Below are 19,479 nucleotides of genomic sequence, written 5' to 3' on the forward strand. Positions count from 1 at the left end.
CAGCTACTAGTGAAGTTCTAAGTTGGCTTTTTTTATTTGTTTTTGTCTTTTTTATTTTAAATATTTTATTTATTTTACATACCTTCCTCAGTTTCCCCTGTTTCCTCTTAGAAATAGGAATAATACCATCTGTAGAGAATGAAAGGTGTTCTAAATAGAAAAGTAAGTACTTTGCAGGACTAAATTGATCTCTATTTTCTCTTGGTCCTATGAAGATAGAACACTGTCTCTATTATTCATTAGAAAGTTTCTGTTCATCTCATGGCTATCACTGATGATTATTTCTTGTACAAAATGTCTGCAAAGAATTTTTATTTTTGATGTTTGGACAAATTTTTACTTAAATGGGAATGAGGAATACACATCTTTCATGAGATTTGGTGTTCTGCTTTAGCTGAAAACCCTTATGTTAAAAATATTCTACTCAATGATATCAGCTTTCTGCCATCCTCACAATAAGTTAAAAACAGAAACACAGGGACTTCTATGCACAGTCAGAATGCCTATCCACATTTTTTGTTTATGCTTCTAAATGGTCTGAAAAATCACAGGAACCTTAGGTATGTGGATTGTCCCAAGTTCAAGGCCAGCTTGAATTTCTGGTGAGCTCCAGGCATGCCTGGATTGCACTGTAGGACCTTGTTTCAGGAAAACAAAACCAAATAAAAAATAAGACATTCATGATTACAAGGCTTTTTAAATTAGGGCCTGGTGCTAATTTGATTAAATACGTATCGATTGAAATATAACTAAAATAGATATAAACCTTAAAAATAAAGGTTTATTTCCTGGTTTCTTCTCTGGAAATCATTTTAGAAGTGATAGAAATAAACATATTACTTGGTATATTTGTTCAGTGAGTACATATGTACATATGTGTTCATATGCATGTATTTCTTCACACTGTAGTAAATCCATACCTCTTGCTTTATTTATCACAGGACACTTGAAATGGACCAAAGCTGAGGACATTGACATAGAGACCCCTGGATCGATTCTCGTCAACACTAACCTGAGAGCACTAATAAACAAGCACACCTTTGCTTCCTTCCCACAGCATTTTCAGCAGTATCTCCTGCTTCTGCTTCCCGAAGTGGACAGGCAGGTGAGTGGAGTCTGCTCCTCCCATTCGGGTCCCTGTCATACAGGGCAGGGGACGGTCTGTTGTCAGGGCGACTGGTGTCCCAGGGGACTGCTTTACAAAATGTAGTATATAATTTATTTATTCTGTTTAGTTACTGCTGCTGTTAGTTTAGGTCTTCAGGCTGCCAAAATAGAACTATTATTTTTAAAATTCTTAGAAATGAGCCTACTCAAAATTCAAATCACAGTACACTATAGTAGAGTGAAAGCTCAGCCTTCCAACATTGGGAAAGGAAAAGAGAAAAATTAAACATTCCACTATCAAATAAATCTTTGAAGTAACTGCACTATTGCCTGGAGGGAATATTGAAATTTGGTGAAAAAAAATAGGGTTTCTGAGAAATTATGTTAGTGTTTGTATTCTGATTCTTTCTAAATGACATCTAAAGTTTATGCTTGCATTTTCTTCTAAGAGCCTATCATCAAGAATATGGTGCCTATAAATAATCACCTTTTATCTTTTTTGCCTTAACTAGAGATTTCTTGAATATATTTTTTAGAAAGTTTCTGCAGTAAAGAAATACAAATATAGACATGTAAATAGAGGCATCAATTAATTTCTAAACCATTATGTTATGAGGGAAAAGGAAAAAAATCTTCACATAAATATTTATTAAATGTCACAAAAGTTATTAAGTGCTATCTTGAAAAAATTTTTCTGTGATTCTTTTTTATTTGCAAAATATATCCATTGTTGTATAACTCTTATTTCAATAAATTCTGACATTGCAATTTTCAGTTCATATATTTAACTAATGTATGAGTGCTTAGGATTTTATATATTGAACAGATAGTTACATCTGTCAATTGGGTAACATTGATTCCATTCTTCTACACCTTTCTGAATAACTTTGATAGCTTTATATGGCTTCTTCTCCTACTAACGTGCCCACTTCTTTGCATATATCTTTCATTTGGGTAACTAGTATTTTGTTAAAATTTTTACATATTTCTTTAATATATTCATATTTTCCAAGAGATTAATTTTACTTCAGATACACCTCATGGGGGGATTGCCACTGTTGAACAATGAAAAACATCGTAAGCTTTTATTATGAGTCTGATACATTTTAGATGCTTTAAGATACTAGACAGTAAATGCTTAATCAATGCCCATGTCATGAATGATTAAATACACTGTATTTGGTTGCACATACTTTTTCAAATTGCCAAAGCCTGAGGAGAAATAGACAAACTTGGACTAATAGAAGCTCGCAGTGCTTCTCTAAGCACAAATACAAATAGAAGTATCAGAGATAAGCTTAGATGTCTTTCTTTAACCTGCAGATACAGACAGAATTGAAATAAAATGGATAGAAAAATAGCAAGACCAGAGATCCAGTATTACAAAACCAAGATTTAACTGGTAGGAGTCTCCATTTTAAGAAGAATAGTAGAAACGACTGTATAAAGACACTAGTAATAGACTCTGGAAAATTCATTTAGTACCTAGCTAAAGTGGCTGAGCTTTGTCCTCAGGTACTTGCAGTCAAAGCTGAGGTCTTTTGAGTAGAGTGTAATCTAATAGTACCATTGCTTTTGACAATATAATTGTCATTGTTATGTAACATTTCTCCCTTCATTATTAGTGTATTCAAATTGTACAAAATGATGATTGTCCTTATTAAATTTACACACATGTGTATAATAGCATTTATCATATTCATGTCCCTGTCATTTGTTCATTATTAGTGTATTCAGATTGTATGAAATGATGATTGTCCTTATTAAATCTCCACACATGTGTATAATAGCATTCATCATATTCATGCTCCTGTCATTTGTCAGATCCTTGAGACCACCTCTTCCCAAAGAGGCTCCCTGCTATTGCATGTTATTTTAAGAAAGAAATTCCTCAGTATTGGAAAGGAATGCCAAGCATGAGAAATATGACATCAGGAATAATCAATATACAATTTTAGTTCCCACAGTGGAACAATGGAGGGTTTGGGGTGAGGGAATTGGCAATGAAATTAAAAATGAGGCTGGTATAGTCATCATTATCCGTATTCTGATGCTCATCTTCCTCCCACTCCTTTCTCTTGTCTGTTTCCTCTACTTCCTCTTCCTCCTCAAAAGTATGTAATGTCAGTTTTGCTTCATAACCTTTGAAGTGGGTTATAGGGAGGAGCCATGGACAGTCATTTTATTTGCTTGTTAGACTGATAATGAGATTCAGGAGTCAAGAATACTTTGGGGGTTCATTTATTGGCATATCCAGGTGTTTTCTCCACTTTGACATGTATGTGATTTATCTTATTTACACTACATACACCACAGACACAGTAAGAGCTAATGGAATGAAGAAATAACAAATTGTCCTAGATTTAGCCAAGGATGCAGTAACCCAAGAGACTATAGTGTGAACCTGATATTTTATTCAAGCTACGGCACTTTCTATTACTCCATTCATTTCATAGCTACTGTAAGGAAGAAATGTACATGGATTTGGCACAATACCCATTTGTGAATAACATTCAGCCCTTTGGGAGATTATTTATTCAAGGACTATTTACAGAGCATGCATTGAGTGTTGCTTACTTGATAAATGCAGACACTATATGGGAGTTAGTTATGTGGCTACACATAACAGCAGAAACTCCTATATTATAATGCAGTGTTCTTTCTCTATAATTAAGGAATAAGATTAATGGAAGTATGGGTTTACACCAAATTTAGCAAGATGACTCTGCACAGAAGTGTAAGAAAAGAAACACAAAGTCCTCTGAAGTCATTGAAAATGAAAAGTTAACTCAGATGCACCATGTTGTGGGGAAGAATGGTGAAGTGAAGCCTGAAAACATTTTTAAGTAAAGAGCATCTTCCAGAAGAAGGCATTTCAAACTGCCCACATTACTTTCCAGTAGATTCTGTGTGACTGGCGTTGCCTGTAAACTTTAGACCTGACTGTAGGGTACATAGAGTCTTGGAATTTTGTATGAAACCAGTAGGAGCCATCAAAGATTCTTTAAATGAGAAGTGACACACATGTACGGTTACATAGATATTTTAGTGCCCAGACATAGAGGAGGAAAAAAGGGCTGATAAATATGCAATGGTGATTTTCTCTCAGGGGCCAGTAGCCCCATGAGTGATAGGTAGGACAGTTGAGACAAAGTGGGGCTGGGTTGCAGACAGTGCAGTTGTTGTGATAAGAGATGGTGGTCTGACCTTGGGCATTAGCCTTGGAAACATAAAGGACAGATTTCTGTACTTACTTTCATAACAAATTGTCTGTAGTGTAGGCTTCTTGAAGGGGCAGAAAACAACTAAGATTTTATCTTTGGGAATATGGACGGACGTAGCTTGCTGTTGACCTCATCAGCATATTTTCCCTTCTCTCCCTTTCTTTCTTCTTCTTTCTTCCTCCACCTCTAATTCTCCCTTTCTCCCCTGTTATACTACAAAAAGTATCTCCCGTGTCTTCTAAACAAGCAGGCTTGATGTTGTCACCTGAAAGAATAATGTATGGCTGACTTGATGCAAACTGCCTATGGTACTGCTTTCTGAGTTTAGCTTAAAAGACTCCAGATTGCTACAAACACTAGTTTCCTGAGCTAGAATGAGATGAGTGGGGAAAGTAAGGGAGAGCAATCTGATTGCATCAGTATACTTGAGCAGAGGGAAGAGTCTATAATTACATAAAATCCCTAGGCGTTTTAATGGAGACTCCTACCCAAACTCTCATGCTTTGCTTCCCTGAACAGTCTAAATTTTTGGCCTCTTTATCAGCCTAAAACAACCCTGTAGGCTCCTCAACCCTGGAGTTCAGCACCTGAGTGCATCCTTGAATACAAAAAGCTAGGTACCCCATCTGTCTTGCCAGCTGCCAGGAAGCCAGCTTCCTCAACTTCCTGCTCTTCTGCCTTTCCCCCACTCTGTTCATTGGCCTGTTTGTTTCCAGTCATAATTTATTTACTTCTCATTGCCTTATTTTATTGTTACTTCTAGATGACATTTGAATTTACTCTTCACATATTATACAGCAAGTAACAGGGAAAAAATCCATCTTAACTGACTTAAGCCTTAAGGGGATTTATTTGTTCAGGTATATAAGATAATAGGGGTTTGTGCAATAGCACATGTTTTTTGTTGTTTATCTTTGGATTCAGGTATTGTGAAGCAACCATTACATTATTTGCCTAAGTGAATTTTATTAGGAAGCTGTTTTAAATATGAGTCCCTTTGTGATAGGATCACCATCTGAATAAAAAAAAAAATGGATCTTTACTTCTTCTCACATCTTCATGGGGAAAATTTATTCAGAACAAAGCCCCAAGATTCACACTCATGGTTGCTGCTGTGGTCACATGTCTCTTATTCAATCATGACTGCAGCCAAGGCAATGGAAGACACAGACAGGCTTGAGTCAATGAGGTCTTGCTCTTAGGACAGTGTTTTCACTGCTTGCCATGAAGTTGTACACTTGTAATAGGGTCAGAGACACTTTGAAGTTCTGTTTCAAGAAGTTTTGTTAGAGGGTTCACAGTCGGGATGAATCGATGCTTACCTTCAGAAGAGGGGGTACATTGGGTTTGCCTTTGAAACACATTGGATTAAAACACTCTGTATGAAAGGGGTGCTGTCTTCAAATTGAGACTGTAGATGATGACTTGGGCTAGGTTGGCAGGCAGAATTATTTTTGTCACCTCTGAGATTTGATGAGATTGTGATGTATCTTAGTGTCCACAGGGGAACCTGTGCATTGACGGGTGTACAGAGAAAGAGTAAGAGAAGGCACGGGGCACAGAAAACCCCTTCAATGTGGAGGTTAGATTTAGGTAGAGGACAGGAGGCTGAGAGGTGGAGACTGGGAACTATTTGCATTTTGAAGTTTAGGTAAAGGAGACACAGCTCCCCAGTGTTACCCCCGGCAGCCTAAGGAGTTCTGTTAGAGTGTTAAGGACTTTGACTCTAAACAAGTTGAGATTTGGGACTTGAACTCTGCAAAGCTTTCAGAATTAGCTGGTTTATGAGTAGGAGTTGAGGACTGTATTAAAGATACCTTAATATAAGGTTGAAGCAGGAGGATTAGGAGGAAAGGCTTCACTCAAAATAAAGTAGGACTTCAAAGGGGATTCTCTGCTCATTGTCATTACAAGTCATACATAGGAATACACAGGGTTGTAGTGGATCTTGACTACTGTGTTATCACTGGTAATTCCTAAATAATTGATAATAGGTATCCTAGAAGCTAGTATACCTTTACTGAAAACGTAATTAAGTTTGAGATTCTCAGACCACATCTATGGAGGAATGGGTCCCCACCCCATATAACTTCAACACTTAAGGCTGGGTTATTGTCACTTTAAAACAGTATCTATATATGAAGGGAATATTAACTGAGTAGGCAGCCTTTGCAACAGGCTTTAATTGTGCTAGAGCTCTTGTTTCAGCTGCCGGGAGGCTTCTGTTGGGTTCTTGATTAAGGGGTTCCTCTCCCTTCTCATATGCAGTTTACAGCCATAACATCCTGAATGAGTCCAATCTTGGTCTTTCTGATAACGCTGGAATTGCCCTGGCTTTCTATCCTACTTCAGGACAAAGGAGGATATCTTCCATTTGTTCCCCAGCTCCATGCCTCCACCCCGTTTACTCTCAGGTGCTCCATAACTAAACCTTAGAGAGAACTCTGCAGTCCTTGCGGGGCTGTTGCATCCCCTTCCTCCCTCTTCTTGTCTTTCCCACTTTCTACCCCTTTATAACCCTCTGCATCTTCCTCTTTCCTTCATTCTCTTCCTTGCTTTCTTCCTTATCCTCTTTCTCCTTCTGCTCCTCCTCCTCTAGTTTCTAAAATAGCCAGAAACCCTTAAAAAGTGTATTTCATAGTGTTTCTGGGCTGCCCAATATGTTAAGATATTAAAGTTAGTGGAATATTTGTGACAGAAAAGCAGAAAGAGCTGTTTGGGCAGAGGAAGATGAGTAGTGAGGTGGCGGTGGAGGCTGGACAAAAAATACCAAGGCATATATGTATGATAAAAACACATGAGGAGATCCTTCTCATAAACCTAGCGTAAGTCCTGGGGAGACAGTTAGAATTGATGATTTCTTTCTGATTTGAGCTCTGGTCAAATTTAGCCAGGAGTCCCAGTGAGACATCTTTGATCAACAAGATCACATACCGATCTGTAACTATATTGAATGTTGGTGCTGCTCTCCTCTGTCTGCAGTTAACATCAGTCTTCCAGGCATACCTTTGAAGCCTGTAAGCCAATATGGGCTGGTATAGTGTTTCCTCAGATCAGATTCAGATTGCAGTACTTGGGAAGGGGACAATAAACGAATCTGTGTTCATGCATGCTGCTGCCCAGTTTCCCTAATGAAAAACTTACTGCTTCCTCTTTGAAATTAAGTAGTATTTTTGAGGAAGTTAATTTAGCCATATAATACCCTGTTGCTCTTCAAACACCCTACTTACTAATTTATATTTGTATAACTTCATGGCTTTCTGTTTTTAATCAGTTATTAAACTTAAATTATTTTACATCGGGCAGCAGGAGACCATTGGGGGAGGTTGTGCTCACAGATGTGTCCCTGTTATTATCTAAGCTAGTCCTTCCTATTAAGTGCATCAAGGTCAAGGTGGTCTGATATTATTTTGTGCATACTTGGTACCAGTCCAGGAGGAAATCTATCACCAAGAAACCAGGATTTCCTTTAGTGCAGGATGGAATCCAGAAATCCAGATTTCATGACAGGTGTGCTCATCACAGTTGGGGTATTGCTTCTCGCAGATCTAGGACAGATTTGCAAAATACATGTAGGCACAAAATACATATGTACCTACACACATGTGGGAACAGCTCTTTAACTTTGTATTGGCTTTAAGGAGCATCATGTAAAAAGGTGTGATTTGGGTATGTAACTTCTCCAAAGTCCATGTCTACATCGATCTTTAGATGCAGCTTTCTATCTTGTAAAGCGTGAACTCAAACTGCTCTAATACCTTGTTGTTCATTCTAGTGCTGCTCTTTCGAGCTTTCTCCTCTGATAATGAGAAACTGGCTTCTCTTAATATATTTAAATATGTGATGTCATCTGCATATAGGCAGCCATTGTTCTACATTGGCCAGGTAACCTCCCCATATGGGAGAGTCCTTGTCTCAGTTCTGGCCCTGACGTAAGGAAAAGGCCCATCTACTCACCCACCTTATTTAGACTCCTTCCCTATCCTAACCAGCTGTACATCAGAACAATCCTCCCTGGAGGTATTTGCTTACCAACCCCAAATTTGAAATTTTTGTTCAAGTGCTTCCTTTACCAACTCCCACCCCATTGCATTAGCCTGTAATTCTGTGCTGTACCACACTGGCCCCTCACCTTACTGCATAACATACACAAGACACACACATACACACACACACACACACACACACACACACACACACACACCGGGGGGGGGGGCAAAAACCAGGGGAATTTTATCAGTCTAAACTTCAGACCTTAAATATCAAGAAGGAAAAGGGGGAAACCCTGTATTTTATGATTATTTGAGAGCCTCAGAAGTGAAATAAATAATGAAATAAATAATGAAGAGTGAATCTGGTCCCCATGTTTTCCCTGTGTGACCAGTGCAGGCTGTAACCTTTGGCCATCTCTGCAGGGAAATCCTCCCTACAGAGGAGGGTTCTGGAAGCATTTCCTCTTACCACATCAATCTACCACTTCATACTATTAGTCCTGTCTTACTGGACCTTCTTCTGTGAGTTTTCTGCCTCTTGGCTGTGCCTCTATAAACCTTGGATTCAATCTTCTCTCCTTTAATGATCCAACCTTGAATGAAGTGAACCATCTGTGCTTGCTGGTACTCCAGACTGACAGACTTCTTAGGTGTTTGTGTTGCTGGCTTCTGAGCTCAGAGCCTCACACATGTGAGGCAGATGTGCTGCCACTAAGCTGTATTTTCAGGCTCTTGACAGGCTTTTTTGTGAAGTTGAATCATTTGGCCATAAGCCAGTCCTAGTTTTTGGGGTAGGAATAAGATATATATATTTTTTTTTCAAATATTCAACCAATGTTAGTTTGATATTTATGTATGAGGCTCTCCTAAACACTGATGGTAGAATGTTTAAAAGTTATACTTCCTGTCCTGAGAGAGATAGAAAAGTCTGCCATCATGAACTCAGGCTAGAGTGATGTTTGTATTCTGCAATGGGGACCTAAAGTAACTAAGGGTAGAGGGGCCTAGAAAGAATCAGGGCTATGTATGTATCTCAAGCAAAGAATCATGGAGGATGTTATAAGTAGAGGCAACAATATATGTCAAGAAGTGTACTGATCACTTATAATGCCAAACTTTCCATATATGTAACCATTAACCCTTACAATAAAGCTCCAAACAGTCTCATTTCCTATACATGCAACTCACAATCAAGGGCAAGACCCAGACCTATCCAGCTTCCTCCAGGTACCATCATGGGAGTCAGAATCTTGGAGAGAGGCACTCCAACTCCAAGTTCATGCCATTTCCCCTCATGGTCTTCCTTGCTCCCAGGACATAGAACAGAGAAGGCAATGAGGTCTAGCTATACCGGAAGGTGGGGATAGCAGTTCAGGACACCGAGGTTATGAAGAAGAGTTGTAAGAATGGCTTTGGAAGATGTAAGAATCCCTAAACAGTTTAAATTAGACCCAGGGTTTTAGGGAGGCATGGCATGGATAGCTTTACATTTTATAAAGAGCTTTGGTGGAAAAGTGAAGCAAGGGGCAAAGGATTGAGGCCCCTACTTTTTGCTGTGGTTAGCCCTTCCATCTTCCTTTTGTTACTCAGGGAGTAAACCCGTAGTCTCTCTTATGCCTTTGTTGTAACCTGTGGTCAGATGACCTCTCTCCCATCCATCAGAACCCAAATTCTGCTTTACAAGGGCCTTTCATCTTCTTAATTCAATTTTATTCTTTGACAATTTCATACATGTATATAATGCAATCTGGTGACTCTCATCACCCCACATTTTCTTACCTCTTTCATATCTGTCACACTTTCCCTACAGGCTCCTTCCCCATGTCCATGTCTTTATACCCACTAAGTTTCTATAGGGCCATCTGAGTGACCGTGGGGATGGAACTATCTTCGGTGGGTGCACATCTAGAGACTATGACTCTACTTCCTAGGAAACCATCGGCAGCCAAGAATTTAGCAAGTAGAGGTTTAGCCCCATAAGCTCTCCTTTTACCCATGACTGGCTGTTAACAGGTCTAACCTTGAGCAACCCTGGGATAGGCAGCTACTGCTGCTGAAAGTTCATGTTTGCAATGGTTGTGTTATCCCTTCAACATAGCATTTTGAAATAGTATGGCTTTGAATTTGTGATCCTTCTGCTTTAGCCTTCTAGTAGCTGAGATTGTAACTTGCAACACAAGGGAAGCTTAAAAAGAAATCTATTTAAAAAAAAAAGAAAGTGTGTGTGTGTGTGTGTGTGTGTGTGTGTGTGTACACATATGCATACACATTGATGTTCTTACACAAACAGGCATATTCATATGTGTGCTGATTCCTGAGATCAAAGGGGATCAGGAAAAGAGTGAGGGCATAATTAAGTTTGGAAGTGCAGTGTAAAGTGATTCTTTCTGATCAGAGAGTGAAGATGTGTTGGAAAGTAACATGATGGACCAGCATAAAGATTCTCTATACCAAATTAATTGACAACTGAGTAATGTTGCCAGTATTGATGATGAGGTTAAATGGTGATTGTAAATGCTATTCTCCTTACCTGTTTTCACCCTAACAATGCTAAATAATTTTTTTGTGTGCAGTTAGCTTGTTAACAGATGTACTGGAACTTGGGTTTCTCAAGAGGAAGACAATTTTCTAAATCTCAAAGGATGCCTTTGGAGAGGGAGACGGGCACTTTGGGAGATGCTTGACTGACTAGCATCTCGTCAGTCAGGCTAGTAAGGTTGAAAGGGTGGAGCTGCACCAAATGGAAGTGTGGGAAGAAGAAATTGTAGGTTTCAAGGAAGAAAAGTATATTAACTGTGAAGTATTGAAGTACAGAGCAGCACAGTTTGAATATGATAATTAAAAAAACACAAACCAGAATTCTTCCCTTCAGTCACAGAACTTTGATTTTGACCTCAAATGAGAAAAATTCAGAGGGTCAGGATAGTATTGGCCAGGAAGTAAAAGTCACCACCCTTAATCCAGTCCCCAAATTTAAAACAAAAATGCCTCCAATATCTCAGTGCTTGACTCCTTGGCCAGCTGGATATTTGTGCCTCTCTCTCCCTCTGCAGATGTGTGGGAGAATTTTTAGAGACTCTCTGATGATGCATGGCAAATCTTCCTTCAGGAATTTGCACTTTATCAATGTGTGTCTACATAGAACAATTTTGTGACCTTTTAAAAATATATGGCAGCTGGTGAAATAAATGTCACCTAAAGTGGAGTTGTATTTAGGCTTTTATTACACTTTCAGATTGAAGCCTGCTGATGAATAGGTTGTTGTCATTCCTTGTCACCTGAGTCACTTTTAAGTGATGAGCTTCCCCACCTCCATTTAGCGGCACAGGACTGTCTGCAAATCTTTATCAAACCATCCCCCAACAGCATCCCAATGAATGATGCTTTTTATTTTTGACCAAAAGGTAATTGCAGCATTTCAGTCCACTCTTAACTCCTTGCAGTTTTTGTTGTTGTTGTTGTTTGCTTGGGTCTGTATCTGAGTGTCTATGGTGTGCTAAATGGTTAGCTAGCTTCTGAAGGATATGTACAGCATAGGCACTTTAAAACCCTATCTGCACTCACTGGAGGTAATGCACATAATTTTAACTGTGGAGAATGTCATTAAACTAAAATGGAACATTTACACAGTCCTTTTACAGAGAATTTTGGACCAGGAAAATGAATGTGTATGTCAAGCATTTACTGCAGCCGAGAATGTGATTTATTGATTTCTGATGGCCATGTTGGCATCAGTGTATATATTTAAAGAAGCCTTTATAAATGCAAATGGGAAAGGGCTTTTGGTTCTTTTTCCTCCATGGAAATAGCTCATACATTTTCCATAAGCCAGGCTCTTCTTAGAGATCACTCCACATACTGTATATATTGATTTTAAAATTATACTGTTATTTTATTCTACAAATAGCATATATAATGAAATGTCAATTTACCTAAAAGATTATAAAATTTAAATGTATTAAAGGTATGAAAAGTACTGGTATCTTAAGCCTTTAGGTAAGAGTAAGCATGTGCTTGAAATGTAATTATTTTAATGGAATGGACACATTGGCTTTTCCCCTGCTTCTGAAAGCATATCTTAAGGTACTTAGGAAACCCATTATTCCTCCTTGCCTAAATCACTTACTGGTGATACTAAATCATACATAGCCAACGATATCCTTGCAATCCGAGACTTGCTATTCCCATTCTTGCCATGCAGACTATAGGGGAAGCAAGGAGGTATACCTAGCTTATTTAATAATATGGAAATGACTTATGCAAACAACTGATTTTATTTCCATTATTCACTTCTTAACTCATCCATGGTTAACATCCAATTTTATTAACCAGCATCTAGCTTCGACTTATGTCAGATAATGGGTAGATTAGACTGTGTTACAAATAATGGACAATTCAACAATGGGCTCTTCCTTCATTCCCATACCCAGTGTGGTTAACAGGGGAACACAAACATATTCAGCCAGGAAAACACTATTCCATATAATAAAACATGCCCTATGCCATACATACAGATGTTATGTGGTAACTGCACAACATGGAATGGTGTCCCTGACTATGTCTAACCCACTACCAATACCATATTTTATTACCGATACATAATATTGCCAAGTGATATTTGTATCATTACCCTTCACTGTCTAATTCATTTAATAAAATATGTATAATTTAAAACTTTCAGCTTTTTTCAGGCAGGGAGAATAGGATCTTGCATGAAGGACAGCCTTCCACTAGCTTCGCTATAAAAGTGGAAAGGACAGCACTGTAGTACCAGTGGTAAGAGCTAATTCAGATGGCAGGGTACCTGTTGTTTTCATGGTGAGGAGTGTTTTTTCATATCAAGGTAACCGTGGACTATCATAAACAGGTATCATGTAAAAACTCCTAAATTAAGGTTGACGGAAGAAGAAATAATTAAACTCAAAGAGTCACCTTTAAATCCCTAGTCTTGCTTAAAAAAGAATAAGTAGTTGTCTGAAAAAACACCCTAATTGCACTTATAAAGTACACGGAAGAAGACATGAAGTAATAAAGACTCAGACATAAGCAAGGAGGCATGAGGAGTGGTATTTGGATCTCTACATCATTGTGCATGTTTAATTCTTTTCATATTTCTAATATCTGAAGCCAGTTATGAGAGTAACATGAGCTAATTTGTGCTAATGAAGGGTGGTATCTCAGGAGGATAATTGTCAGCAGATTGACAATTTGCCCTCTATAAAACTAGTTCTCAGTGATCAGGACCATCATTAAACATCTAAATACAACTTCTGCTTCCTGTAAATGTTCCTTGGGAGATAGTATCTGCAGTAGGAGCCCACTGCAGAAAATGTTCCTGAAGTGTGTTTGTTCTAGGGTTGCATTGTGGTCTATAGATGCCATTTTGTCAGTTGAAATAAACCCTAGCCCACTGATGTGTCACTAAGTATATGGTTAAGATGCCTCTTGTTAAAGAAGTCCCTACTCTTAACAAGTGCCAGGCTCCCACTTCGTCAAGCATGAACTTGGTAAAATGTTCTTTTTCCTGAGCTGGCCAGAATGATGCTTGCAAAGTCCAATAGATTTCCTGACAAAAGCCACATCCGTATCTATGTCTGATCCAACTTCTATTGAAAATGTTCTCAATGGTACCTATGAATATCATTGAAAGAATTCATTTATTTTACAAACCAGTTTTACCGCAGTGGGCTGAGCAAAGTGCTAGACACAGGGATATTCTATTTCATGAGCTGATCATGACTTCACAGTCTAGCAGAAAATACACACTAGAGGTGCACCCAGTTTTCTGGGAATATAAATTAGAGTAAGAAGGGGAGAGTGAGAGAGAATGCAAGTGAAAGTAATATATTTATCTGGAAGCAGATTGATGTTTTGGAAGCTTAAGACCCCAAACAGATACAAACATAACAGTACTTAGTCCCAGATCCCCAACGGATGCAAACGTAAGAGTAAAATATTCTTGACCACAGGGACACATGCTTTTCCAGGCTTTAAGACCCTGTACAAGCAAAGGTCACTGCGAACTCTATTCATTTCTGGTAATTTTACATATCATTTTATCTGGAAAGCTCCAGAACATGCAATCAAGAGCAGTGAAAGATTATTTTAAATCTAAGAACTCCAGCTTTCTCATATGTAAAACACGGCAGATATATTGCAGGAGGGAAGTGCCTTTTGCATTCAGCTGAAGAACTCATGAATTTTCCATCCAGTGCTATCTCTTCCTCCTGTGAATTTAGTTACCAGACACTCACCGCCATTCTTCATTTGTCACAGAAAATGAATGATGCTGCTTTCTGAGATAGGCAAGCCTGAGAGAAGGATGTGGACTGTGTTAGGAGTGTATGTGTCCATCCAAATCCACATTTAAACTTGACCCCTGGTGATGACAGTATTAAGAGCAAAAGCTTTGGAGGAAGTGATTAAATCCTGAGGACCCTGCCCTCAGCAGTAGGATTAGTGTCCTTGTAACAAGTTTCACAAAGCTGCTCCACCCTTGGTATCTGTTCTACAAAGGAAGGACAGAGCAACAAAGTATCAGCCTGGAAGCAGAGACCAGCTTTCAGCAGTTAGTGTCCTTGTAACAAGTTTCACAGAGCTTCTCCACCCTGGGTATCTGTTCTACAAAGGAAGGACAGAGCAACAAAGTATCAGCCTGGAAGCAGAGACCAGCTTTCAGCATTCGCTGCCTTCACTGGAGCTCCACTTCCAGACTCTGTAACTACAGAACGCATTTATGATCTTTGTCTATTACCCAGTCTCCTGTAGTTTGTTGCAGCAACATAAAAGGATGAAGGCAGGAAGTTTTCAAATTTGAGCACAGATCTGAATTACATTTGAGAAGTCGATGTAGAATTTGAAAGTAACATGTTAACTATAGCAGTTTAGATGTTGAACTAGAATTCTAGGTAGAACTTAAAATAATTGGTAACGCTTATATATGTATGTTAATTTAAATGATAGATCAAGCCTGGGATTGTAATTTAGTGGTAGAACATTTGCCTCACCTGTGTTGGACTTTGAATTCAGTCCACACAACTAAACAGAAACATTTGGATATAAATGATATGGACTATAAAGTAAGAAGATGAGGTGATTAAAGCTTGAGCCTTCTACATCTTAATGACTGCATACAGGTAAATGACTTTTCAAAGATGACTGAACAGCAGCAGCCATTTAAGTGAGTTACAGAAAAACCAAAGAGGCTTATCATTGAAGCCAAAAGAAATGATGTATCTTCAGGAGGCCATCCTCTCATTCATATATGGACTGAGTCAGGCAAGGGCCAAGAACTAGCCATCACCTCTCACATATAATAGGCTATTGATCTGAAGTAGCAGGGTCAATTTAGAGCTGTTATAAAGCAAAGCAGAAAGAATACTCTGAATAATATTCATTAATACCCCCATGTGAAGAAAATCATGGGGATGAAGTAATAGACTCTGGGTGACTTATTAGGCTACATTGAGGCTATTATTCTTTTTATACTTGCTATTATACAGGGTTTTTTTTTCTTCCACAGTATTTTAGTTATATTTGAAGTATATAAAATGTTCCTTTTTAAGACATTTTTATTATGTTATTGATAAATCTTTATTACTTTTTATTTTGCATGCCTAAGCTTTCCAGATAAATAAATAGCCGTATCACTTATTGATTTGTACCTTTTGAAATCCACTTTATTTGATAGGAGAGAAATCACATGAGTATTTGATGAAATGAAAACAGTAATCCATTTTTCAGGGTGGATCCTCGTGACTAATCTGGTTTTTAAAATACCACCTCTCTGGTGCTGGAGAGCTAGACCAAAAGAGAATTGGCTGTCCTTCCACGGGCTCCAGGTTTTATTCCCAGCTCTCACATGGTGATTCACACCTGTCCATAACTCCATTTCCAGACAATTCAGTACCCTCTTCTAGCCTCCATGGAACACTGCACACACTGATGCACAGATATACATGCTGGCAAAGCAGCCATACACATAAAATAATAAATTAAAGCATTAAAAAAAAAAACACTTCCTAGTATCAGCCTGAGGGTTTCTTTGTTTTGTTTGGAAAATGGTCAACCCATAGCAGATACAACCCATTCTGCTGTCTTCAAGGTTAGTGTTTCTTCCATCTGACTATTCAAATTTAATGTTTAGCTCCTCTAAAAAAAATTCATTTTGCTTATCTTAATTCCCAATCAAGGGTTACTGTCTGGTTATTCATCATACTCACTGCCTCCATATGACAGTTTGATACACATCATCAGATACCATTATTGTGGCTTGCTCAGTTAATCATGGCTGGCTCTAGATATTTAAAATATTTTTATTTTATTTTACATGTGTGGTGTCTTGCCCACATGCTTGTGTACCAAATATATACCTGTTGTGTGAAGGAGCTAGAATAGGACATCCTTGGAAATGAAGTTACAGATGGTTGTGAGATGTTTTGTGGGTGCTGGGACTAGAACCAATGTCCTTTACCCTCACACTCCATTTCTTTATCTTTCTGTCTTTATCTTTGTTAAAGTAACATTTGACATTGTACCATACACTCATCTGTGTATTGATGCCTGACCCCCTCTCAGGGCCTGTGGTCATTGTCATGGCTGTTTTCTTACTAATTTCATTTTTTGATTAACTTTTATTTATGTGTATATATGTGTCTATGTGAAAGTTGGACATGTGTGCAGATGCTGGCAGAAGACAGGAAAGAGACCCAAGCACCCCAGAGTTGATGTTATAGGAATTAGTAGCCCACTCTATATGGGTGCTGAGAATTGAAATCTGTGGGAGCAACAAGTTCTCTCAGCCACTGAGTCATCTCCAGCTCCTTCTCATTATTTTCTGAAGACTTGCCTAGACTATTTTAGTGCGATGGGTTTCTTTACTGTGTAAGGTTGGGTCTCTGTCTTTGCTTCTTTTCAAGTGCATAGCTGTGGCCCTTAGCATGGTCACCCCAGCACTCTCTTTGTCCTTGGATGTGATACTCTGTCAAATAATTATAAACAGCTATGATAGATGTAGTGACTACATAACACCATCTTTCTTCACAAAAGGAGAATGATTCTTCTATTTTTTTTACTTACTTTACCTTTATTTACAAGACTTTTTTTAGGAGTTTGATTGTATTTTTGTGGAGAGGTATAAAAATTAATTTCTATGAGGTTGTCAATAGTCCCAATGTCATTTCATCTGCCATTCACAAATATCATAACACTGCTATCAGTCATTCTCTTACCTTGGCAAGCAGTGGAGCTAGCATTAATGGGTTGACAGGACTGTGCTCAGGATTTTACAATCTTCTTTGATACGATATCCATTGGTTGCTGCCTGATTACTTTATTGTTTTCAACAGTGCTGTGGTTCAGGCTTTACTCAATTAAATTAGGACTCTTTGCTGGATGATTCTGGAGCCCAGTTTTTGAGGCTCAGATCCTAGGAGGTCTCTTCTCAGCCATCTCCAAAAGAATGTCACTGGCCTGCAGTCTAGATGGCTGCTCTCAAGGTCCTAGCAATTCCCTGCTGAAGGCTCCTCACCACAGCCTTTACTGTATAGAGATCAAACTCAACCCACCCCCCCCCCCGCATTATGAAGCGGGCAAGCTCAACCTCCCACTGTGGAGAGAGCAAGCTCAGGCCCCACTGTGGAGAGAGCAAGCTCAGGCCCCACTATATAGAGGGCAAGTTCAACCTATGACTTCTTGCATGCTAAGAACTAGCTTTTCATGGGACATTAGAAACTACAAATAAGGAGGTCTTTCTGCCTGGGCCACTGCTGTAAAGCTGGGCAAGGAGTGACAGGGGCACTTTAGAGCAGGGTTTTCACTGGGGAAAATAGCCTTGAGTTTGCTCAGTGTGACTTCCTATATTATTAATGCCTCCACTCAGTGAACAAGTAATGTCTAGGACCCTAGAATGGAAGGAAGTCCTTACTACTTGACTGAAATACTTAGCTTCCATGAGCATAAACTGGAGTTAGGGTGAGAAGGTCAAGTTCACTTGCCTTCCCTTTTCATTGTAACTGAGAGGAAGCCCTAGAGCCACAGTTGCCTACAATGGATCCTTGTCCATGGGAACCTGCATGTCAGAGGGTGTGGAGGAGGGCTTCTAGACACAGGACGTAGTGGTTGCCAAATACAGAAGGTTCTTTGAATGGCTGTCCTTCTCTTGCTGTGTGCCAACGACACACGTTTGTAGCCCCTACGTGATTATTTCTTAAAGTAGTTCTCGCCACTTCAGTGGTTTACCTGAGGCACCTCAGCCTAAAGTTCCTTATGTCACCAATCTGCCAGTCAAATTCCAGTCCCTTTGGATTTGTCATGGTGGGTTTTATTTTTGATATCAGATCTTGGTTTGCTTTTTTCCAATAATATGCCAAAGTCATTTGTCGAATAAACCCTTTTCCCACGAGTAATTTAATAATGTAGGCTTCTTTTCTACATGTGCAGTAATGTAGTTGGTGTTCGATATTAATATTTTGATAGAGACTTAGAATAGCATCTTATTTCTGAGTAAATCCACCCCACAGCTGCTTCATATTCTCCTCATCGTATTAGTTTATAGTTTGCATTCTAATGCCACAAGGGACATTTCAGTATTACTAATATAGTTTATATCACAGACACCTTTAATGTGGGTTATTAAAGGGCAGATGACCTAAATACCAATGCAGGAGTGTGACCCTTCCCATGATAATTGCATGTGTGAATACTGTGCTATTTTCCTTTGAGAAGAACATGTTTTAAAATTGTGCATTTATTGTGTCATGAGTGGTGATGAATTTGAGGGATAATTTTCTATTTTTTTTTCTTTTTGACAACATGATTTTCCTATTACATTCTTAGTAGGCACAGCATAATCGCACTTTGCTAATGTTAACTATCAGTTTTGTGGTTTCTTTGCTCTCAATGGAGACAAAAATGAATGAACAGATGCAGGGCCTGAACACACCTGGAAGGAGAGTCAGAAGTTGGCATGGTAACTTATGATAGGGAAGCTTGATGCCTTGGTGACAAAGCACATCAGAAAGGTTAGGGGTGGTGAGGAGGTTTCTCTTACATAGGGCAGGTTTGCATTCTCCCTTGACAGACTCACACTGGACCTCTGTTTCAAGCCTGCATAGTGTTATTAGCAGAGTTATTAAATAAAGGGTAAGTGAATGAAA

The 19,479-nt window shown here is 38.8% G+C and overlaps 1 protein-coding gene across 1 annotated transcript in view; it reads left to right on the forward strand.

The window, feature by feature from the left end:
- The window catches only part of Asxl3 (ASXL transcriptional regulator 3), a 172,883-nt gene that overhangs the window by 108,600 nt on the left and 44,804 nt on the right, over positions 1-19,479 (forward strand). The window contains exon 8 of the mRNA XM_051202076.1: positions 942-1,105. Coding sequence (XP_051058033.1) covers positions 942-1,105 — 164 coding nt within the window. The remainder of the gene's footprint in view (positions 1-941; positions 1,106-19,479) is intronic.

The sequence above is a fragment of the Phodopus roborovskii genome, unplaced genomic scaffold (genome assembly GCF_943737965.1).
Source record: "Phodopus roborovskii unplaced genomic scaffold, PHOROB, whole genome shotgun sequence".
In the NCBI taxonomy this organism is placed as follows: Eukaryota; Metazoa; Chordata; class Mammalia; order Rodentia; family Cricetidae; genus Phodopus; species Phodopus roborovskii.